Genomic DNA, 24,119 nt, shown 5'->3' on the forward strand with positions numbered 1-24,119 from the left:
TAGACTACTAGACGCGAAAAGGTCACCGAGACGGACACGAAAACCAAGTTTCTGACCATTCATACCCGCAAGGCGAATTAGCCTTTGGCCATTGAAGAGCCTTCGAAGAAAATTAGAGTGTCCGTTGGGGAAATGACTCTCGCAGTCGGATGGATCACGCCATCGCAGCCCCCGCCGTCGTCGTTGATCCCCTCGTTGCGGCCAAGTTATTAGGAGTCGGGCTTCCTCAATTGATGAAGATTGGAAATTGTTAAAAGGATCTTTCTGAATTGGTCTCAGTGAACACATTCTTTGATCACTTCGTGTGTGTCTGTCGAGCGTCATCCGCCGTACTTTTCTGTTTACCCCGGATTCTCACTCCGATCTTCGGAATCCCCGCATTTTCATTTTCCAAAAAAGGAAAAATAAAACCGCTATGGCGGACCAGAAGAATCTCCACTTTGATACCCTGCAATTGCACGCTGGGTAAGACGTCCCTGGATGACCTTGTATCCTGAAAATGATCAAGTCATTGCATCTCTGCCCGGGTGATTATGACCAAGAAAGAACAAATCTAATCAATTGCCTCTCTTTAACCTCCCAGTCACGAACCCGACTCGACCACAAACTCCCGCGCCGTCCCCATCTACGCAACCACCTCCTACACCTTCAATGACTCCGCTCACGGCGCGAGGCTCTTCGGCCTCAAAGAATTCGGCAACATCTACAGCCGAATGATGAACCCCACCGTCGATGTCTTCGAAAAACGCGTAGCCGCTCTCGAGGGCGGCGTGGCTGCCGTGGCCGCCTCGTCCGGCCAATCTGCCCAATTCATGGCCATCGCGGCCCTGGCTCATGCAGGCGATAACATTGTCTCGACGAGCAATCTGTACGGGGGCACGTACAATCAGTTCAAGGTGATGCTGCCGCGGCTGGGCATTACGACCAAGTTTGTGAATGGCGATCACCCAGCTGATATTGCTGCGGCGATTGATGATCGGACCAAGGCGGTTTATGTCGAGACGATTGGGAATCCGCGGTACAACGTGCCGGACTTTGAGGCCGTTGCGAAGGTGGCGCATGACAAGGGCGTTCCGTTGGTGGTATGTATAAAGGATACGCGAATGATCTGTTCCACGGGCTCTTTGAAAAGAACCCGCAATCAGGGCCGGAGATCAGGGCTACCCATCGCCGTCCAGTATCATCACTGACAGCCTTTTTCCCGGTGGTAGGTGGACAACACCTTCGGTGCAGGCGGCTACTTTGCCCGCCCCATCGATCACGGCGCCGACATCGTCGTTGAAAGCGCCACCAAGTGGATTGGCGGACACGGCACGACCATCGGAGGCGTCGTCGTCGACAGCGGCAACTTCGACTGGGGCAAGAACGCCGCCCGATTCCCTCAATTCACCGAGCCCTCCGAGGGATACCATGGGCTCAAGTTCTGGGAGACCTTTGGCCCGATTGCATTTGCGATTCGGGTGCGCGTGGAGATCCTGCGAGACCTTGGCTCAGCGTTGAATCCCTTTGCAGCGCAGCAGTTGATCCTGGGTCTGGAGACGCTCAGTCTCCGCTGTGAGCGCCATGCTTCGAATGCGCTTGCGCTGGCTCGGTGGTTGAAGACAAACGAGCATGTTTCGTGGGTCTCGTATCCCGGGTTGGAGGAGCATGCGTCGCATGCGACGGCGAAGAAGTACCTGACTCGTGGGTTTGGGGGTGTTTTGTCGGTGGGTATCAAGGGCGGTGCGGCCGCCGGGCGTCAGGTTGTTGATGGGTTCAAGTTGATTTCTAATCTTGCCAAGTGAGTTATGCCCCGGTGGATACCAGAGAAGAGACTATCAGGGAAGACGAAAAGTTCAAAAACACACTGACTAACCTGCATCGATTCCATCACACAGCGTTGGTGATGCCAAAACTCTGGCCATTCACCCTTGGTCGACAACTCACGAGCAGCTGAATGACCAGGAGAAGCTTGATTCGGGTGTGACGGAGGATGCCATTCGGATCTCGGTGGGTATTGAGCATATTGACGATATCATTGCCGATTTTGAGCAATCTCTGCGTGCGTCCAAGGCTGCGTTCCCAGATCGGACGGCATGAGGAGTGGTTTGAACAAGAAAGGGCATGATTGACGTTTTGAAAATCTGTCGAGATCCGGAATCACTGTCTTTTGTGAGAAGTCTCGTATCATACCAAAGTTAGCATCTGCGCATTAAATTGGAAGTTTATGGTTTTTCTTCCTGCGATAGTGGCAGACCATCTGTCTTATCACACACGACGCACCAGGTATGATGATCAAAGCTACAGACGCATTTCCGCAATTGCAAACTAGTACAAGTCTTCAACCTAGCATAACACAACCATCCGCAGGTCAGTAGAATAGTCTGAAAAAAAAGCCAAGCCATTCATACCGAGCGCCTAGAGTCCTTCCACTTCAGTTTTGAACCGATGATCACCCGCCTTTCCTCACTTGCTCGGTCGACAACTACAGTGTCAGGACTGTCCATCGCAACATCAACAACAAGGCACCAGACAAGGTATCAGCAGGGCATTGTGAGTTGGGAGGATAAGGAATATTTTACTAGCAAAGAATGGATAGTGTTGACTGTGACGTGTGAAGAACTAGTGATTTCCCTGGATAAACTCAGCAATTGACCCGACAGACTCGGTATGACCTTGGAGTTTGTCTGTAATAGTGATCTTAAGATAGGTAGGATTATGAGTACTTGCACGAGAAACAGTCTCGTTTTATAGTATAGTCATAATGTGACCCAGTTGAGACAAAGGACTCCGCCTTGAAACCGACTCAAAGTAATTGTTCGGAGACCTTGGTAGACAAGGACAGGAATGCTTGCATGGAGGAATGAAATTGGCGCTTCATTGAGCGTGAAACAGTGTAACAGACCGAATGTTCTGCGTCAGCTTCTAGTTGGTGCAATGGGGATATTGTTAGAATCCGAAGATATACTCTCTCGGCCTAAGAAGAAACAACGATCTCTACAAGATCACTGCTAAGCACATTGTAGCTTCCATGCTTAGAGCCGTTCTTATTGTCCTTTGTCCAGTACAGAGTGAGCATCAAATTCCTTCCAATGCAGGTTTCTCATGACTCGAGACAGAATCAACACACTCTGCTGAGTCTCTTTGCAATGTTCTCTTTGTTGTAATCATCATCGTTTCTCCCCGTCCAAACTTGTCGCATATGCCATTAATGCAGCGCCCACGCCAGATCCGTCCGGCGTCAACGTAATCTGCACTCGCTGCTCACCAATCGTTCCAATCTCCGTAACCTCTCTCATCGCTTCACGCAAGGCAATCTCAAAGCCCGGGTAAAGCTCGATCAAGGACCCGTCAGCCCCAAAATCAATAGTACCATCCAGCGTAGTATCCGTAGTATGGTCGAGAGTATTCTCGTGAACGGCAGCTTCGGGCATCATCCACGAGGGCAATTTGCAGACAATTCGGACAAAGTCTATGAGACGACGCAGGAACATAGGTGTGTAATTGCACAAGCTTTTGTAGCTCAAAATCGGAGCAGAAATGGCTGCGGCATACTCGGTTTTGCTTTTGACTGCTGCACTGCTCTTGGCTGGGCTTTGGAGTCTGCCGCTCTGAATGATGACTGCTGCGATGGACGCCCCTGCTAAGCGAGCCGCCCGTCGAGTAATCGCTTCAGCTATCATTTGGATAGACCTTGCATCTCGTGGACTGACTTTCTTGACCGAGAGCGTTTTCTCCAGGCAGTGAATTACCTCGCCGACATTATCACCTGCCGTTGCAAGTTGTGATAGCAGTGAACTGTCAATCGCGTGATGAACAAGCAGACATGAACCCAATTCCGCACTCATATCCAAGGCCCCCGTCTCAACCAGTCGTCTCGTCGCAAGTCGAAGTATTTCACCGAGATACATGCCCGAAACTCGCTTCTCCAGCATTTGACACCCTGGGTCCACGGACGCGGCATCAAGCTGGTCATCCAGTACTGTGCGAGGAAGCACAGCCATTTCATCGTCCAAAGATCCCCATTCAGTGTTAACCACCATGATGCCATCACCTCCGAAACTCTTCATTCTGAGTCGCTGTAAATTGCGCACCTTCTCCACATAGGCAGCGTTCGTCCCCGTCCCGAAAATCACCGCGCCAAGTGTCGAGACGTCTCGACCAGAAGTATACGCTCGAGTCAACAACGTCCCTACGCTGTCATTTGCCAGGACCGCGACCCGAACCGGAAGTCCCATCCGATCAATAGACTCTTGCAGCATCACGCACGGATCACGGCCAATTGCCTCGGGTATATCCCACCCTTTATCCCAATGAATAAGACGACCGCTTCGAAGCGACTCCTGCTCACAGGTAAAGCTGAACGTGAAACCAAGCCTATACGGCGACGTGGATCTACGATCCAAATGCCGGTCGAGAAACTCCGCGAGCTTTTGCGCTATAAAGTCGAATAATGGGCGATATCGCTGGTTCACCATGACCGCGGCAGAGACTTCATGCTTGCTCTGCACGACGGTAAACGTCGAGTCGCCGTGGAGATCGGCCATGCTCACTCTGCAATTACTTCCGCCGAGATCGATGGCGAGGAATCGGCCCTTTTCGGTCCCGGTTGGTACGTTTGTCACGTATGTGGGTAGTTGCCAGGGGCGATCGTGGACCAGGCCATCCTCTAGACGAAGAGATGAGCATTTGACGCGAGTGAGGATGTGATATACTTGAACATGGTGTACTCACTTAGCTTTTGTACGAGGTGCTTTGTCACTCGTCGGATATCGTCTGGGCTTAGATCGAGTTCATCGACGATATGCTGAGCCTGGGGTACCACGTCGGAGCTTGTTTTTTGTGATGATATTGTCATAGTGAGGAGAGTCTTGACCATGCATGGCCCAAATACTGTCCAGAAAGCACTGCTCAAAATCGGAAATGTCCCTCGAGTTATGCGTCAGGAGAAGACTAGAATATGTGACCGCAGGAGACGATGGCGTGCCAGTCCAGTCAACGGGACTAGATTCACCGGCAAAGATCGCCGGCTATCTTGAGCAATGTGGCTCAGCACTCAAATTGAAGAACAACGTGATGGTACTACCATAGTCCGTATGAATGATCGCTCGAGACCTGATGACCAAAGATAGGGTCAAGGGTGCGTCCTGCTTTGAAAACTCCCACCTTGCGATTGTGTTGGACGAAATGCACAACATCTCCGGAGATCTTGAGACTTTGGCCGGGTTTCGCCGGTCTCCACTTGATCTCACGACGGAGGCGACAGGAGGGCACGACAGGACAGGACACAGCGTGCGATTTTTCGATCTCGGCTTACTAGCTGAGCGTGGTGTCCTGCTAGGGATTGATGGTTCGGCTCTCATTTTTCATGGGAAACTTCTTGCTTATGGTGATAGGAACATGATTTTTGAGAGACTTTGTGAAGTACCGTATAGAATCTCGAGGTCACTACGACAGTAGTGATTATGGTCTGCAAGTGGTAGGGCTCGAAATTGAAAAGTGATTATGTATGGATGGACATTATTCAAAGCATTCAGCATGGGTCAATTCAATCATCCGTCAAATTATCTCGATCGAAAAGAAAGGAAATAAGAAAAAGGACCATTCATTCCTCCTTCGCAGCCGCAATCTTCTCCTTATACTGTCTACTCCCAACAACCCACCACAACAGGATGAAAATGGGCAACCCCCCAACCACCACACAAGTATAGTTCATATTCTGAACCGTCAGCGGCATAGTATACGGGAAACTGAAAAATGTAATGGCAAATACTAGCCAACACACCGTGATCCCATTCACCAGCCAGCCCCATTTCCCCATGTGAAACGTTCCGCGGTGCATGTTCGATCGTCCAGTCAACATATTCGTGGCGATGGGAACCAAGTAGGCCACATTGTTGATGGTCACGGCCGCACCCAGCATGCTATTGAAGGCGGTGCTACTGCCCAAGTATAGACACCCGAGGACAGCGTTGGCGGACGCAACGAGTAATTGTGCGTTGAAAGGGATGCCGAAGCGTCGACTGACTCGACTCCAGATGTGGGAAAAGGGCATCGCTCCATCGCGAGCAAAAGCCCAGAGCACTCGCGAGGTGGATAGCTGTGAAGAGATGACGCAGGGGCCCAGGGCGATGAACAGGATGAAGGTGAGGCCGAATGCTCCTCCGGCGGATTGAGTAACTTGGTGGAAGAGCTCGGCAAGTGGGAGACCAGTGCTGGTGGTTGAGAGGGCGGCGTAGTCTTGCACACTGAACATGAGACCGACCAAGTAGGTGAGTCCTGTGACGAAGGCGATAGAGAGGGTGATGGCGATGGCGAGTGGTGCATTACGAGAGGGCTGTGGGAGATCATTGGAATCAGTCGCTGCTGAGTTGCATGGGCGTAAAACAAAAAGAGAGAGATTAATAGGTAGAGAAGTTGTATGAGAAAACTCACGTTCGGCATCTCTTCAGTGATATGAGTGACTCCGTCCAACCCCCCAAGACTATACAGTGGATTGACGAGTCCGGTGATAAAACATATCCCATTATTCTTCCAGCCAGTATTGTTGATCCAAGTCTGAAAGACAAAAGTGGAATCTCGATGAGTCGGTGCGCACGCAACAACCGTCACTAACACTGCCAGCCATCCGATTTGGAGGTAGAAGAGAGAGAATCGGTTCAAGGCCGGTATAATTGCATTGCCGAACAAGACGACAGCTGCCGTCAAAGCATTGAGAATTTGATAGATGACGAATGTTTCCCAAGCCTGAAAAGTCAAATCAGGATGATAAAGCGCATATAAAGCCTGGACTTGATTATCACACGATGTCCTCTTCCCATCAGTGTGATTCTTGTGAAACCCTAATCTTATGTGGATGTGCACTTACCAACTTGGGCAAAGATTAGATTCGTCGAGGCAGTCGTAAAGATCCCTGTTTCAGAATTTCCCATTGATCAGCGACCGTAAATTTTGTTGCTTCCTCTCTAGGAAGTCGTGTGACGACTGGATTTGCTCTCACATCCACACACTGTCAACCAGCCCGTGAGAAAGCTCAAAAATGCACTGTACCGCTTGGGCGCCACAGCCGCTATCCAGTGATACATGCCACCCTCGGTAGGATAACTCGACACGAACTCGGCCAGCGAGGCCCCTAGAAAGGATTGCATGACGGTGACCAGAATGAATCCATAAATGATGGCACCGGGACCACCGGCATTGATCTCAGTGACAATGCCCAAGCCGAGACCTGTCCATGAGATGGTGGTGGTTGATGCTAAACCGATCAGCGATAGGATGCTGAAATGCCGCTTCAACTCCTGTGCGTGGCCTAGAAGGGTACACTGGCGTTAGTACAAACATATTGGTTTTCTCGTATACCTGTATATCACCATGCTGGCACTTACCCATTTGCGCTAGACGTAGCTCATCGGCGTTCATAGAGGGTTCGCCTTGCTTTTCCACCACCGAACCTTCGCTGGTCATTCCTCCCATGATAATCAGGTGTCGGTGATTGCCGAGATTTCATCTGCGAGTCACAACTCCGGTGTGAAAAGCACTCTCGATTGCGATGTATACGCGGGCAGAGAAAGATCGCCAACGTAAGAATCGAGCTGACGAGGAAGGCGCAAGGTGAGCAGGATAGGGAGACGAGGAAGAACGGCCAGAATCCAGACTGCAATGTGTCAAGGCTCTTCGACTTGTGCTCTTATAATGATTGCGAACTAAGCCGGTCCACCAACACCATGAGAATTGGTTCAGCGCTCAATACGGACAAATAAATATACGAGCGCTCTGACATGAGACAAGATGATCGGTTCTGTTCCGAAGCTACATTATCTCTCAAGCAACGCAGAGGCAATAGACCGCTTCCCAACCAAGCCCTTATCAGCTGGAAGAGGCAACAATTCTCTTCCATTCAGGATGCAAAGACTCTGTTGTTCTTCGCTGTAACTTCGCTGAGAAGCGGGGAAGCTGATGCGCAAGGATGGGAGATCACCGCTGTTGTCCGGTCATTTCACCGGTGCCGAAGTGCCGCTAAGAGCTTCAGTTGCTGGAATTCCTTGGGCAACATGTGGACTGACCAAAGTAGTTATCGCGTGAGATCAAATACATTTACGAATCGATTCATCGCATTCCCCGCACTTGGCCACTAGTTGGTCAATTTTGGGTAATCTTATCAGGCGATCACTGGAGACGGATGAACGAACTGTGACATGACTCGTAGCGCGCTTCGATGCACGAAGTGTATCCCCATTGCAACGATCCCAAAGTAATGTCGGACGTAGCACCTGGACGTTGCTTTTTTGTCCGAGCTGGGTTCCAGAGCATGGACTCAAGGTTGACAATTCACCGCGATGCGCATTGACAGTGGCTCACTTTGACGTCCCGATCCCTATCTTTGGGGGAGGGGGCAAGCATGGAATATGCTGGAAATTACTCCAGCCTCAGTTGTCGCGGAAATTGTTGAACGAGACCTTGAACGGCCGTGCATAAATTTGAAGAGTATGACGCAAATTGACGCAGTTGGGGGAGTGGTGGCTGCGAAATCTGCGAAAAATAACGATAAGAAGCTGAAGCATTACGATGTGCGAGCATGTGACCTGTAAACAAGACCAAAGGACATACATCCACGCTGCGGAATCTGAATCATGGCATGTGTTTGGAGAATCTTCACGTGAGACGACCGGCGTGTGGTCTCCTTGAAGTCATTAAAGATTGAGTTACTTTAAAGTGCTTCGCGAATGCATCTAGGTTCGTTCCGATATCATCGTGTCTTACCCGAAAGAGATATCTCTTAGCAACTGCACGTAGAAAGTCAGAAAAGGTGCATATAGATGTGGAGTGCTCTCCAGTCTAACTACGTTCTGGTCTTCTATGAGAGTGCTGACGATGTCTGTGGCTTAATTGAGTCCGTCTGATCGTTATGCTGGGACAATCAAACTTGGGACAATCAAAGTACGAACAGGGAAGCATTGATGAGATTTCGTTCTCTCATTCACGAACTCAAGGTTCAACGATTAAGCTGGCCCGCCCAAACCCATCCCAAGTTCCCAACTATGGTACATGACCCGTGGTGAGAAAAAATAGAAACAAAAAAAAGAAACAAAAAGAAGTTCAATGTCAACGCCAGCCTTGGACTCGTGGATCTTTTTTAACCCCCTCTCTTCGCGATTCCAAAACGCCATAATTCGGAAAAAAAAAGGGAGTCGCCCAATGCAGGAGAATGAAAAAACAGATCATGGAAAGGAGGTTGACCCATGCAAATTCTGGCAACGAAAGTAGTGGGAAGGACAGGTAGTGCAGCAGACGACTTCATTCCGCACGTGATCCACCTAGTTGCCCTGTCCAGGGGGAGGAGGCTGACTTCCAGGCTGCTGAGCGTTGCCCATCATGAATCCCGGAGGCAAGAAAGGCATGGCAGGCATGCCGGGGAAGTTGAAGCCATAGGCAGGAACGGCAGGAGGAACACCGGGATTTTGCGCACCCATCATGTCTTGCTGCTGGTCATGACCCTGACCATGCGAGCCGTGGGACCCACCACCGTAGCCATCACGATCGAAGCGACCGCGGCCACCTCCACCGAACCGAGGCGGTCCCTGCTCATGGCCACCGCGAGATGAGATAGGTCCACGTCGACCACCAGTGTCGGTTGCGATGCGACGGCTGATGGCCTTGGAAGACACACCAGCGCCGATTTCAATGTCTGGCTCCTCGACAACCATGCCCGACTCGATGGATCGACCACCAGTACCTCCATACTCGGCAGTCAGCATCCACTTGCGATCAGCTTCTGTCAGACGCTCGATAGGAATCACACTGATACCAGTCTGGTAGTCGCTGCAGTCACGAGGACCGAAACCAACACCCCAACGAGTACGCAGCTGCATTTCTCCCTGTCGATAGGATTCCATTCCATCACGAGCAGCAACCGCGTCGGGGCGGCTGATCATCTTGATGAAAGCGTGACGCTTGTCGACGTTGACGATGCAAGTCTGGACAATACCAAATTGTCCGAAGAGAGATCGCAGGTGTGCCTCGGAGGATGTCACACCACCAACAAAGAGGGTTCGGCTAAGGACTTTGATGTTGCCCTGGCCGATGGAGTAGTCCCACTCGATGAGCTTAGGACCGGGAGGGGGAAGATTGGGATCCTTGTTACGCTGAGGAGAAGGAGTTCGACGGCGACGGCCACCAGGAGGGCTACGCTGACGATATTCACCACCACCGCGACGACCTCCACGACCATCGCGAGGATCACCGCGGCGGCCGGGAGAGTCACCGTGGTATTCACCATACACAGGGCTGTCGCGGCGACGAGGAGGGGACGCGGTGCGACGACGATCCCAGCCAGGAGAGCGAGAGCGGCGACGATAACCATTGGGAGAGCGAGGGTAGTCGCGGTCACGTTCACGGTCATCACGACCTTGGGTATCCGGCTGACCCCAGCCGCCAGCAGCGGCAGGAGGAGGCGCCTGACCCGGCATCATGGGGAATCCAGGGATCGCGGCGGCCGGGTTTGCACCGCCCATGGCACCGGACATGTTGAGAAGTTGCAGCGCAGTGGCCCACTGATCCTGAGGAATGCCCTGAGTCGACAGGAACTGCAAGAGCTGAAGTTGTTGGGAGAATGCATTTCCATCAGGCATTCCAGGAACGGCGCTGGGCTGTTGGCCCATCATGACAGCCAAAGGGTTGGGAGCCGTAGCCAGAGGGTTAGGAGTGTTGCTTTGGCTCTGAGGCTGAGGAGGCATGGCCGGATTCTGAGCCATTCCAGCCAAAGCGGCATATGGGTTTGCAGCCATGGCAGCAAAGGGATTGGCGGCGGGAGTGACAGATGACGAGTCGGCAGAGGCAGCCGGAGGAATGGCACCCGTCAACGCAGCCAGTGGATTGGGCACGGCCGAAGCTGTTGGTGCAGCAGGGGCGGCAGAGTTAGCAGCGGTCGAGCTTTGCTTCGCCATGTCGGCAAGAGCTTTCAGAATGCTCGAAGTGTCAGCCGGCGCTCCAGAACCACTGGTGGCCGACGGGGCTTGAGATTGAGCGGCAGAGCCAAGTGGGTTGAAACCCGGAGCAGGAGATCCCTCGGGAGTTGTGGATTCAACATCTGTACGAGGGGAGCAGATTAGTTCACTGCTTCGAGCTAATGGTTGAGGACGAGGGACAAGGAAACAAGCTTACTCTGTGCAGGGGCGTTGAGTTTCTCGCGGAACGAGGCCAACATGGTAGTGGGAAAAGTGCCGCCGCGCTCCCAGATGTCGATGAGCTTCTTAATTTTCTCCTACAGCGCAAAGATGGTATGAGCAAGGGTTTCACGATGAACAGAACATCACGCAGGGGAAATTCCGATCGGGTGAATCAAAGCAATGGGCATTCAAGCCCTCGCGACTCGATTGCCGACTTCAATGCCTCGTCCAGATACATGCAGACAATCATGACGCTCCATAATGGGAATTTTAGCCCCCAAATGGAGATCTGTCCAACCTATTATAAGAGCGGGATCAAGCCAGGCATGCAGGTCTAGTGCGATACATTGCGTCCATGCCATGATTCAATGGATGAGATTCGGAGTCAGGGAAATGCGGATGGACACAAAGCCTTTCGCATGAAACAAAGTTTTTCTTATCACGGCATACCTTTTGGTCATTGGGAGCATTGTTAATGATGTCGGCCATCAATACCGGCAACAATTCAGTGACGCGATTCACACCAGCTGCGAACGTTCCATCGGGAGCCGCGCTACCAGAGGGTTGACCGGCTTTGCGAGCAGCCTCTACCCATTGTCGGGTTACGGAGTCTACGACGTAGAGTACGCCCAGCTTGTGAGTTCCCGGAGTCTTCTTGAAATGTGTGTAGATTTTTTGGATCAAGACGGATTCATTCTATGATGGTGATTAGCTGACATGATTCATCTAGGGGCTTCGTCTTCGTCTCAGATTGAGGAGTGCAAGTTCAGCTAGGTTGACATACCTGGACGTTGGCGTTACATAAAGCTGTGATGCCTTGAATCTTGGTACCAGATACACCGGGAGGCTTCAAAGCGAGCATGGACTGGAGATAGTTCTCCAACTCTGCTACGGCTGAAGACATGGTTGGTTTAATAAGTCGAAAGAACAACGATTGAAAGAATTGGCGAAGGAGTTGAATGCAAGTCCTGAAGTTGATATGGAGTGACTTGATGTGTCTCACGCGGCTCTTAGACGGCGGGCTGAGATTGCCGAACAGCGACTTTTCTCAAATCTCCAGAAGGCCGATGGGCGATTGAGCGATGACTGATGCCACAGCCAATACTGGAAAGTCGGCGCACTACTTCCAAGCGAAGACGATCCGAGCGAGAGGTAACAAAGAGGAAAAAGTGAGAGATCTTGAAAATCCCTGGGGAAATTTAAGTTCCGAGTCGGTTTTTGTTCTCCGGGCTTTCAAGCCTCGCTATATTCTTATGAGCTCAAGAGCGGCGGGAGGCGAGGCCTTGGATTCTTGGGTTTGCTGTTCTCGGAAGGTTCTTCACACTACAGCACGTGCGTGTTCACTGAAGGACCAGAGAAACTGCCACCTACAGCTGAGATACAGCCTAAAGCGTGGAGACAAGAGAGACGATTGTTCGTGACGACCAAGGTCCTCGACGGAAAATGAGCCCTATCGAATGTACGGTACGAGTGTACGAGGTACTGGGTACTGGAGTACAACCTAAAGCGCACTGTGAAGGGAGAACCTTTTTTTCTCCTCCTGAAAGCCTCGACTGAGCCGGATTTACAGAGTTTAGGTAATCCGTGGATGGCGTCAAAGTTTTTGGTGATGGAAGTGACAAGCGGCGAGGTTGAAGAGAATGAGCGAAAAAAGGAAGAGGTGACAAAGGGGATGATGCGGAAGAGAGGAGAAGGTTGGAGAGTTGGGTTGAAAAGGGAGTGGCTGTAAGGCTTTTCTGTTTTGCATGGTTTGCATTAGCGTCACTGTGCAATTGTCAAATTCTTGGCACTAGTCTACTTTGGGGCAGTGCCACGTGATATTCAGGATCTGAAGGATGTGGCCTACGTATGTCATTGCATAATGCATAGTAGCGTACAATGTATAGTCACATGATCTGTTCAGCAGCGCATAGATCGAAATTGATGCGCCAACCTTCAGTCTGGTACTCGAGTATGTCCAGCTACAGTGTTGATTGGAATGAGTGAAGATTGTAGAGTATACATTGTCACCCGATGTAATGACTCATGGTCTTGACCCTCTTGTTGATATTTTCATTCGGTCACTTCGCTTCACGAACGAGGATCTTGTTCCATACTCATATACTCATAATTTTAGTATCGCATTAGTGTGCCGCTTGTTCAGTAAAACATACATACATCACGTGAACTCCCGTCTCCCGAGGCAGTGGTTCCTCGAAAATGTAGGTCTCATCAGCCTAGGGCTGACATTATCCTGCAGTGCACTCCGACTATATACTTATAAGCACTACCCAAATGATTCAATGTTGGTGCTACCTAAGGTCACCAAAAATTTTTCCGGTCAAGCGTCTTCGAAATAAAGCGCAGGGTGCACCTGGGTGAAGGACCCGATGTGCCCCTTGTCAGTGCATCGAGCTTCCGTTCTCGGTGAACCCTTTCAGAAAATGCCGGCTAGGTACGGGAGACCATCACAACACGAGTAAGGGGTATGTATGGATTTCACCTGTAGATCGCATTTCTTGTATAATGCACCAGGTAGTAGGTAGATAGTGATACAGTGAGTTCTGAGCTGACTGACGATGTGGGTACAGGTCTCGAAGGAGAGTATGTCATTGTCAGTTGTTTTTGTGTTAGCCCCAGAAGTATATTTCAGTCAGCCAACTTACGTCGGCTACGCTTCTCTAGTACGGAACTGAGGATACGCTTTGCGCACTCGATACTCGATAGTCGATACTAGCAAGATTGCACGGACCACGATGCTGTGTGTATTTGTAGGTTCACTGTTGGTTGTTGACTCGTTGAGTATCGAGTATCGACTGCACAATGCTGAATGCACGTCCATCCTCGTCGTACTGTACGTAAGTTGTGTCTGTCTTTGAAGCGGTGTAAATTTCTCCAAAATCCGACCACTGCAATGGTGTCAAAAACACAATAGTGAAGACTGGAATAGTGAATACTCATAGTCGCAATCATGCCGAGGATGCTCTTGTGAAATTGTCGGGCTTCCGGATGGCGGCACGGGACAAAAGCTAGCGACTTGCCGACGTCACTGCCCTGCATCAAGCCATCAACAAAGGAGCTGGTAATACAGTTTCAAGTCTTGTACTGTATGAAATGACGAGCAAAGCTGTGAGGAATCTGAGGATGCTGTAACTCGCCAGTTCACAACTCACCGAGCTCGGTACACGACTGCACTCCCCATTTCTATACGCAACCGGCAGTATACTATGCATCACATCGAGTGCAGTGGCTGCCTTCAGCAAGTTTCTTGACCAGGTTCCTCTATTGCAGGTTGTATGTATCTGGGTACCGTAGCTGCTGATTACCTCAAACGGGAATCGCGCCGACGAGTGAGGCCGAATCGAGCATGACGGAATGAGGTCATCAGAGCGCCATGGTGGCCAGCGAAGTACATCTGCGCAATCTCAGGTGCTCGTAGGGTATAGCGCTATCTCTCTCGACATCTGACGAGGTCGTCCATTAGGAAGACGTTACCCTCGCTTTTCAGTATAGGATTTCAAGTGCCCGGCTCATAATAATTAGTAAAATTGATCCAACGGCGAGTTCCACAGAGGCACAGACCCATAACCAGTGCTCTCGAACCCGGACGTCTTTGCACGGGCAGATCGACCGTACCGGCAGGCCGACCTGGGTTGTGGAGCCTTGTGTTGTTCTTCGGTCGCCCACCTCGGGTCACTTTGAAAGTTCAAATTTAAAGCTCGAAAAAGTGGTACAGAAGTGTATCAGGCAATACCACAATACACCAATACAGTATCCTGTATCCGCCCCATCTTGAGCTGTGATCCCGATGATTGGAAAGCTGCAATGGCACCCAAGTCCGTGACCCCGTTCCTCCCGCCGTCCGCTAGCCCGCAGGCCGAACTCCCGCCAGCATCGCCCCAAAAGGAAACGGGCCATGGAAGAGTAAGGAAACCCCCACTCTGGCACTCACGGGCTCCCGACTGTGACGATACCGGCGGTAATTACCAGCTTGGAAAGATTCCGAAGAAAAAAAAACCCCCGAGCAAATTCCAGGGAGCTCTCGGAATGGGTTTTCTCCTGCCCTTCCCCCGTATTTCTTTCTTTCTCCTTCTTCCCATTCTGATCTCCTTCCTCCAGATTCCCCCATATCCTTGAAATCTTCTTTTTTCGGGTATTCACATTTCACAATGGCCACTTCTCTTCGGATCGGTACCTCCGCTCTGCGGGCCTCCTTCGCGAAGCCCGTTCAGACTGCTGCTCTGAACGGCGCTCGCTGCTACTCCGCCGCCAAGGTCAAGGTATGTTGTTGAGAACGAGCACCGTTTCATCCGAAGATTGGTGACGTTCGGCCTGCAATTGATCTGCTAACGCTTTCAAAAACAGTCTCTCAAGGACACCTTCGCCGACGGTCTGCCCGCTGAGATCGAGAAGGTCAAGAAGCTGCGCAAGTATGTCATTCACGCACGTCAATTGAGACTACACGTTTCACGCGAAAATTGTATCTAATCATCGCGTCAATCTCAGGGAGCACGGTTCCAAGGTCATCGGTGAGGTTACCCTCGACCAGGCCTACGGTGGTGCCCGTGGTATCAAGTCCCTTGTGTGGGAGGTAAGTCATCACTAGGGGTCTTCAAGAAGCGTCGCTTCCCACGCCCTGCAAAATGGTCTGCATAGGTGCAACAAGACATTCTAACAATGTTTTCCTATAGGGTTCCGTTCTCGACTCTGAGGAGGGTATCCGCTTCCGTGGCTACACTGTAAGCTGATCCTGCGTAGAACGCGCTACACTCGATAGTCATTGCAAGCAACTCTCCGCTAATCGCTCATATTACTCTCTGCGCAGATCCCCGACCTCCAGAAGCTCCTTCCCAAGGCTCCTGGTGGTGAGGAGCCCCTGCCCGAGGGTCTCTTCTGGCTCCTCCTGACCGGCGAGATCCCCTCCGAGCAGCAGGTTCGCGCCCTCTCCGCCGAGTGGGCTGCCCGCTCCGATGTTCCCGCCTTCGTCGAGGAGCTCATCGACCGCTGCCCCAGCACCCTCCACCCCATGGCCCAGTTCTCTCTGGCCGTGACCGCCCTCGAGCACGAGTCTTCCTTCGCCAAGGCCTACGCCAAGGGTATCAACAAGAAGGAGTACTGGAGCTACACCTTCGAGGACTCCATGGACCTGATCGCCAAGCTGCCCACCATTGCTTCCAAGATCTACCGCAACGTCTTCAAAGACGGCAAGGTTGCCGCCATCCAGAAGGACAAGGATTACTCCTTCAACTTGGCCAACCAGCTCGGCTTCGGCGGCAACAAGGACTTTGTTGAGCTGATGCGTCTGTACCTGACCATCCACTCCGACCACGAGGGTGGTAACGTCTCTGCCCACACCACCCACTTGGTTGGCAGTGCTCTGAGCTCCCCCATGCTCTCCCTGTCCGCCGGTCTCCAGGGTCTCGCCGGTCCTCTCCACGGCCTCGCCAACCAGGAGGTCCTGAACTGGCTCACCGAGATGAAGAAGGCCATTGGCAACGACCTCAGCGACCAGTCCATCAAGGACTACCTCTGGTCCACCCTGAACTCCGGCCGTGTCGTTCCCGGTTACGGCCACGCCGTCCTCCGCAAGACTGACCCCCGCTACATGTCCCAGCGCGAGTTCGCTCTCCGCAAGCTGCCCGATGATGAGATGTTCAAGCTGGTCAGCCAGGTCTACAAGATCGCCCCCGGTGTTCTGACCGAGCACGGCAAGACCAAGAACCCCTACCCCAACGTTGATGCCCACTCCGGTGTCCTCCTGCAGTACTACGGCCTGACCGAGGCCAACTACTACACCGTCCTGTTCGGTGTCTCCCGTGCTCTCGGTGTTCTGCCCCAGCTGATCATTGACCGTGCTCTCGGCATGCCCATCGAGCGCCCCAAGTCTTTCAGCACTGAGGCCTACGCCAAGCTCGTTGGTGCCAAGCTGTAAAAAGTGGGTACGATCTCACATGAAGGGTCATCTTATTTCCTCTATATTTGATGAAGTGAGATGTGGGAGGAATCCCTGATCCCGCGGGTTCTCTTTTCCACTGACGGGGATACCTTGGGGGGGGGGGGGATGGGGGTTTACCTCGTGTATTATTTCTTTTGTCTTGGATACTCTTATTTTATGTTGTATGATAGGACTTGATCGGTTCGAGCGGGCCTTGGAACAGCACTTCCTCCAATTTCGATATTATTTTAAACAGAAAAACCAATCTACATGAAATATGGTCACGCTGATCTCTTTGCCCACGTAGCTATGGTCGTTTTTGGAACGTTTTCTGGCTTTATCTTTGAATGATCCTGCTGAAGCTTGGCAGAATTTGTGACAGCGAAAATCAATGCTGGAATATAGGATGCTCAATGCCACAGTCCGTACGAATGTAGCCATCTAGATATAGGAATGATGCGATGTATAGAAACCCCCTCGATGCTATTGCCTTATGCAATGGATCCATCCCGTCTCGACGCTCTCCGGCTGTCTGAGCCCAGTTCGAATTATGACCTGTACATCCACGATATCGTCAAGGCTTCAAGCAGCGTCTACGGCGATCTCTCACTCACCATCTAGCTCGAGAGATGAAGGTCCCTCTGATTCTCCTTTAGCTCTGGACAATCATGAATTTGACATGCTCGGTACACGGTCAAATAAGGTAACATCGTCTAGACGTGTCTTCATCTTTTTACGTTCCATGTGACATGTGTCCTGTCCTATCTACATCATATACTGGTGATATGTATAGCAACATATTACCGTATCTATGCGCTGATGCAGGTGTCTCAATGAGCCTCAATTGCATCTATTTACTTTTGTTCTGACGACTACCAACGTAGAATCGAGCACTGCGAGGCGGCCCTAAATTGTTGGGGGGACCCGCTTTGAGCGATTGGGAGGCTCTGGAGCTCTCAACCGCCCTCACCGACCCACTCAACCAGCTGGAAAGGGTAAGCAGTGAAGATGAGACGGAACCTGTGTTTTGACGTGTTGTTGGATATACTTCAACACATCGGGCAGAGGACTCGGTCAGGGAGGATTTAATGAATATAAAATTGTCGATTGTATGCACTATGCAGTGCATCGAGGGGTCTCATTAGAATGTATGGACGATGGACCGTGATTCACGGGCCTTGAAGGGATATCTACTATCTAGTATTGGGTGACTTGGAGAATGTGAGCGGAGATCGACAATTGCGCCAGTGCATGTCGATAAACATCCCGATGGATATGGATCTCGTAGTAGTATGGATGTCGAACAAGATGTTGAAAGAAGATTGCTAGGCCCCAAATTCCACACTAGGTACTCAACTTCAACAAGCAGAGTAGCGTATGAAAAGTTGCGGCTGCTAGGGCAATGTATAACTGTATCACTGTATATTGCAACCTTATCGACTCAGCGGTCGGTGACAAGCGGATCAAGGTACCGGGCTTCACGGTGAAGGTACATGTGCAAAGTCAAGCTTTGCGATGATCCCCATCCTTCACATGCTCGGTCGAGGGAAGTCCCAAGAGATATATAAGTAGACGGACTGCAGCAGACTCCAATCGAGAAGCAGTGGCACCGGCTTTGGACCACTTGGTCCACAAGGCTTATCATAGTCACAAAATTTCGAATGTACCATCATCACCCATCCCGTTATACTCGTAATGGATCGATCTCACGGTCTTGCTGTCCGGAAGGATGATGTTGAAAATAAGTCGGTATGGGACGTACCCAGTACCCGGTGGTCTGAGCGGAGAAAGGCCCAGCAAAAAAGTACCGAGTACGGAGTCTCAGGTTCAGGTACCACTTCAAGTTCTCCAACCTCCGATCCGATCCTGTCCCATCCAAATGTGGTCTCCAGTGTCTGTTGAGAGGTGTTTGTTAGGTGGTGAATGTGTGGTTTTGCATATTCCAATGCTGAGAACATCATGAGCTTTCCCCGTGTAAATATAGATGTAGAGGACTCTAGTAATCAGCTATATGGTATTTTACCTTATCCTGCACTTTGTCTGTTATCTGTACTCAACCAGCGCCGTAGAAGTCCCAGGATCGCCCGGAGACAGGAGGGCAATCTCCGCAGAGACCCAGAGAGAGAGAGAGAGAGAGAGAGCGAGACAGAGAGAGGTACATGCCGAGCAACAACCGACGTAGGTACCATTCTCCGCAGGCCGCAGTCTACAGTCTACAGCCCAGCCCAGTACCCGAACCTACTTGGTACACCTCAGCACCCCCTCTCCTCCGGCACTCGTTCGCTGCTGACTTTCTCCAGTAATTGTTATAATAAGACAATTGGGCTTCTCCGCTTCTCCTCCTCTTCTAACTCGCTTTTTGCACACCTTCTCAACTCTCCTCTCTTTCCCTCCCACACTCCCATCCTTCTCGCGACGAAGCCCCTTATATCCCTTGGTCAGGGCCCCTTTCAGCATCACAACTCTCTCGAAGATGTCTACCGTTACCTCCGACGTGGCCGTCGCGCCCAAGCTTGAGAAGAAGCCCGTCAAGTTCAGCAACTTGCTGCTCGGCGCCGGCTTGAACATGTTCGAGGTCACCACTTTGGGTCAGGTAAATCGGATCCCTTCTTCCAGCTTTGTTTACTGTCGGTCCACTTGCGTGGTGTTTCTGAAGATCAGAGCTCTCCGCCCTGGTCAAAACAAACGGATCTGTTCATGTGCCAATGCAGACATCTCTGGCCTGTTTGAAACCATCATTCTGTGAGCCATGCTGACCTTTTCTTGTCTCCCCATAATTTAGCCGCTGGAAGTGATCAAGACAACCATGGCCGCGAATCGAGGCGACAGCTTCGCCGGCGCAATGGGTCGGATTTGGGGTCGTGGCGGGATCCTCGGTTGTACGTGACATGACATCCCTTTCTCTTCTATCTTGCACCAGATCGACTCGTTTCTTCCTTTCTCCGGAGCTTCTTCCCGCATCTCTTGCGAGGTTTCCTCCGAAATACGCACCATGAGACTATAGTGTGGGGGGAGGGGAGAAACCGGAAGCTGGGGGCGGCATACGTTGTGGACACAATTGTCGTCCAATGGTGGTGCAGTCATAGAACGCTGAAGTTCACAAAGCGCACTGGTGCATCATTAGACTAACTCGTCGTCATCCCTACAGATTACCAAGGACTCATTCCGTGGGCCTGGATTGAGGCCTCCACCAAGGGCGCCGTGCTCCTCTTCGTGGCCTCCGAGGCCGAGTACCAGGCTCGCTCCCTGGGAGCGAACCAGTTTGTTGGTGGCATCGCTGGTGGTATGGTCGGAGGTATTGCCCAGGCATATGCTACCATGGGGTTCTGCACCTGCATGAAGACCGTGGAGATCACCAAGCACAAGATGGCCGCTGCGGGTGTCAAGCCCCCTAGCACCTTTGCCACCTTCATGGATATCTATCGCAAGGAGGGTATTCGTGGAATCAACCGTGGTGTCAACGCCGTCGCCATCCGTCAGACCACCAACTGGGGTTCCCGTTTCGGTCTGTCCCGTCTGGCCGAGTCGGCCATTCGTAAGGTCACCGGCAAGGATGACACCCAGAAGCTCTCCGCTTGGGAGAAGGTGCTTGCATCCGGTCTTGGTGGTGGTCTCTCGGCTTGGAACCAGCCCATTGAGGTCATTCGTGTCGAGATGCAGAGCAAGACTCAGGATCCCAACCGCCCCAAAAACTTGACTGTCGGCAAGACCTTCAAGTACATCTACGACAGCAATGGTCTCAAGGGTCTCTACCGTGGTGTCGCTCCCCGTATTGGCCTGGGTATCTGGCAGACTGTCTGCATGGTGGCTCTTGGTGACATGTACGTTCTTCTCCCTGCCATCCTTCTCGGATCTGTTTTTTTTTTTTTGCATGTGACACCTCGGTGAACTAACCAACGTCTTTTTTTTTTCTCTTCTCCTGCAGGGCCAAGGAAGCTGTCGAGAAGCTGACTGGCGAGACTGTTACCGCTAAGCACTAGAGGAGGTTTGAAATACCCTCCTCCTTTTATGCTATGGCCAAGCAGCTGCCACCGCTGCCAGAAAAAGAAAACAACAAGAGCAAGACGAGCCGAGCTCGACACCGAATCCAAATTACGACCGTCCGCGAATTGACCCTCGCATCCAGCTTATCAACATCCATCATGCTCTTTGAGATTTCGCTTTTCCCCTCACACCTAATTATTTTCCCCATTTTACTTTGGAGAGACGGGGAAGCAGAATCGATCGATACCCCCTCCTGAAATGAATCCGCAATTACGCATGTGATTTTTTGACGAGGATGCCTTGTCTCATAGCTTTTTATTTTCCACTTTCTTCTCCTGCTACTTCATGGCTATTTTGCAATGGTCATGGTGTTTCGTTTCTCTACGTTTTTCCAACGACGCGAGTTGTCGATTTTGCCCTCAAGTACGAGATAGACTATTAGACTGTTGATTGCAATGCCATAACTTTGGTCTTTGAGAATGGTCAGCCTTAGCACGAGTAGTTACTATAGCTTGATTCAAGGGCATGTTTAATCGATCCCGTCCAGGATCGGAGTGTCACTGTCTGTAGTCTGTAGTCTGCAGTCTGCAGTCTGCAGTCCGCACTCCGCACTCCGCACTCACACTCACACTCACAGTGCCAGATACAAGCAAGCCTCAGACCAACTCAGCGCACAATTCCCGACACCGGCTAAACAACCAAGAACCACCCAACCCATAACCTCGGGTCCAAGCCTGCCTCACCAGCGAAGCAGACCGCCTGCGACTGCAAAGAACAAGTATGCGGCGGTGCGCAGTGCGCAGTGCGTAGCTGCGCGTATGTCCTCCGAGTCTCCGGGTCTCCGGGTCTCCGACAAAGGTCCATCTTCCGATCTCGGGGAAATACAACAACCCCTTGGAATTGTTGCGGGTATCGGCTCTTGGGTTCTCTGTTTCAAACTGCATGTGCTATGTTGGCCCTGCGCTCATTCGTGGACTCGGTAGTCGGTACGGTGAAGAAGTGCGCTGTAGCTGGTAGATTGCTACTGCGGGGCGTGTTTTTTCTGGAGGATGGGGGGGGGGGGGGGGGGGGGGGTCTCGGGATGATCGCGGGACTTGATGTGCTGCGGTGTTTGTGGGTGTGGAATGGTGTTTGTTTAGTTGTTTACTAATTTGCTAATTTAGTAGTAGTACTGAAGTGGTAGGTAAAGTACTAGGTAGTAGGTGGTATCTGGTTTTGATGGGATTTGGTCCGGGTCAGGTAATTCTATGTAGGAACCTGCCTAGCCTACCTGGACGATAGTTTGGCATGTGCGCGGTGAGCCCGTTAGACGACGAGAGAGACCTTGAAACGCACTGTAGTGACGCCACGCTCGGACTTGTTTCAAGGTCCATTTCTATTGCAATATGAGCAGAATGCTTTAAAGGGACAGATATATGCAGTATGACCATGCAGTGATGCACTATGTACTAAGCATTTACTATGCAATTCACGAGTGCGGGCTGATGCTTCCGTATAGTGCAATTGCCAGAGCAGCATCATCTTTCAAGAATCAAGTATGCTAGTTCAGCATACCAGTGACATGTTGCACATTCAATGGAGTCGAGTGACGACGCTTGACGATGTGTTTTGAACCTCACATGAACTGAAAGTGTCCTCTCCTACCTTAGCAAAACGGACGAGTTCACGGTTCTCTTCTTTCGTCACCGATTCAATCCTATCTCATGTCTGTGTCACGGAGTAAGTTGGCACTGGTTTGTATAAGCCTCGCCTGGGCTCTATCTAGATCCCATCGCGTTTGAAATCCGATTCGCCATCCTCACCGTACAGTTTACCTTATTTTCAGAGAAACACCAGAGTAAGTCTTGAAACGACACCTCCATGCACCACAACCCTATACCTCTAGAAATCTATGTTGATGCAAAAAGTCAAGGCTAGATTTGCTGAGCAACAGAGCGTCAGATACGTGCAAATTACAAACAATCAGGAGCCTACTTGTACATGAATGCGGCCTTACCTCTTTCTTAGCATGGCCGGTGTATCACTGCCCAGAAGCCTCGGCCTCGATCTCGGCCTCGGCTATTTGACACTTGAGGGTTTCACTCATTCATGGGCCATGATTGCAATGGCGAATTCTTGTCTTTGCGTCTCGAGATCGTGGAAGATATTACTGAGACATGAGCTATAGGTACTTAGGTACTAGGTAAGTAGGTAGTAAGGTAGTGTACTTTCTTGTTTCCACATCAGTATTGTGTGGATCGCCTGGCACTAAGTATATCCATTGTGCTGCATTGATTGTTCATATATCGAAGATGCTCTAGAACGGTTGATCCTTCAAAACAGATAGGATACGAGATGCGGTTTGAATCATCATCCCCTTGATCCTTGACGGGACTCCTTGGATCTTACAACATTAGACCCGACAGAGGTGACACGATCAAGGGGTATTGCCGCAGCTTGAATTTCTTGTCAAGTGATAGAGAAGACTACATGACACTGTCGATCTTTTAAATTGCGAATGACCTGACAGACTGATACACAGGCGAACGTTAGCCTCACGGCTCAGAAAAACGTGCAGTGACAGCGCTGTAATCTCTGACTAGTCGGGTGCAGACTGGCGTCTGATCCTCCCCATTCAGGACGGCGTCTTCACCAAGTATATCGTGTATCCAATATTGCACAAGGACTTCCAATGGGATATCTGACATGGATGACCGCGCAATCTGTAACTGGTTTCCGTCCTCGGCGAGCCACATCTCCTGAGCGCGTTCTATGACGATTCAGGCATTTCATCCCGTGCTCTGCATGATTTACGAGTGAGGGTGTCCGGGTGGCATTGATGTTGTTGCACTGACCTTTCTTCAGGAAGAGGTATCCAGATAGCAAGGCCTACATTTAGGGGGCGAGATCCAATCATGGTCAGATTGGGAATTATGCGAGGAGGATGGGCAGATATTCCGCATGTGGGATGCTGAGCGCGCAGTTGGTGAATACCATCGACGATGAGATCCTTACTACTCGGAACATCCTGGAGGGCAGACCTCGACTGAAACTGCTAGCCTGAAGGTACCATGAAATTTATTACCCTATCTACACTC

At 51.1% G+C, this 24,119-nt stretch overlaps 6 protein-coding genes across 6 annotated transcripts; 3 read left to right on the plus strand and 3 right to left on the minus strand.

Annotated features, from left to right (window-relative positions):
• Nucleotides 1-415: 415 nt before the first annotated feature.
• Nucleotides 416-2,079, plus strand: N7539_000696 (O-acetylhomoserine aminocarboxypropyltransferase/cysteine synthase family protein; the record flags this gene model as incomplete). The annotated part of the gene is made up of 4 exons (XM_056930300.1): nucleotides 416-465; nucleotides 584-1,082; nucleotides 1,212-1,780; nucleotides 1,878-2,079. The coding sequence occupies 4 exons, from the start codon at nucleotides 416-418 to the stop codon at nucleotides 2,077-2,079; spliced, it is 1,320 nt and encodes a 439-aa protein (XP_056794593.1).
• Nucleotides 2,080-3,149: 1,070 nt separating this feature from the next.
• Nucleotides 3,150-4,837, minus strand: N7539_000697 (putative glucokinase; the record flags this gene model as incomplete). The annotated part of the gene is made up of 2 exons (XM_056930301.1): nucleotides 3,150-4,648; nucleotides 4,714-4,837. The coding sequence occupies 2 exons, from the start codon at nucleotides 4,835-4,837 to the stop codon at nucleotides 3,150-3,152; spliced, it is 1,623 nt and encodes a 540-aa protein (XP_056794594.1).
• Nucleotides 4,838-5,584: 747 nt separating this feature from the next.
• Nucleotides 5,585-7,452, minus strand: N7539_000698 (uncharacterized protein; the record flags this gene model as incomplete). Its single annotated transcript, XM_056930302.1, has 5 exons — nucleotides 5,585-6,316; nucleotides 6,415-6,770; nucleotides 6,848-6,892; nucleotides 6,980-7,288; nucleotides 7,365-7,452. The coding sequence occupies 5 exons, from the start codon at nucleotides 7,450-7,452 to the stop codon at nucleotides 5,585-5,587; spliced, it is 1,530 nt and encodes a 509-aa protein (XP_056794595.1).
• Nucleotides 7,453-9,293: 1,841 nt separating this feature from the next.
• N7539_000699 (Nrd1 complex RNA-binding subunit) lies at nucleotides 9,294-12,048 on the minus strand (the record flags this gene model as incomplete). Its single annotated transcript, XM_056930303.1, has 4 exons — nucleotides 9,294-11,065; nucleotides 11,140-11,239; nucleotides 11,595-11,840; nucleotides 11,929-12,048. 4 exons carry the CDS (start codon nucleotides 12,046-12,048, stop codon nucleotides 9,294-9,296), a joined length of 2,238 nt encoding a protein of 745 aa, XP_056794596.1.
• A 3,244-nt stretch (nucleotides 12,049-15,292) lies between these two features.
• On the plus strand, nucleotides 15,293-17,055 carry cit1 (citrate (Si)-synthase CIT1; the record flags this gene model as incomplete). Its single annotated transcript, XM_056930304.1, has 5 exons — nucleotides 15,293-15,403; nucleotides 15,489-15,553; nucleotides 15,630-15,714; nucleotides 15,815-15,862; nucleotides 15,949-17,055. 5 exons carry the CDS (start codon nucleotides 15,293-15,295, stop codon nucleotides 17,053-17,055), a joined length of 1,416 nt encoding a protein of 471 aa, XP_056794597.1.
• A 2,476-nt stretch (nucleotides 17,056-19,531) lies between these two features.
• N7539_000701 (putative mitochondrial DNA replication protein (Yhm2)) lies at nucleotides 19,532-21,038 on the plus strand (the record flags this gene model as incomplete). The annotated part of the gene is made up of 4 exons (XM_056930305.1): nucleotides 19,532-19,651; nucleotides 19,841-19,937; nucleotides 20,207-20,879; nucleotides 20,984-21,038. The coding sequence occupies 4 exons, from the start codon at nucleotides 19,532-19,534 to the stop codon at nucleotides 21,036-21,038; spliced, it is 945 nt and encodes a 314-aa protein (XP_056794598.1).
• Between the last annotated feature and the right edge of the window lie 3,081 nt (nucleotides 21,039-24,119).

This window comes from Penicillium diatomitis (assembly GCF_028827545.1).
Source record: "Penicillium diatomitis strain IBT 30728 chromosome Unknown utg000001l_segment0_segment0, whole genome shotgun sequence".
NCBI classification, from domain to species: Eukaryota; Fungi; Ascomycota; class Eurotiomycetes; order Eurotiales; family Aspergillaceae; genus Penicillium; species Penicillium diatomitis.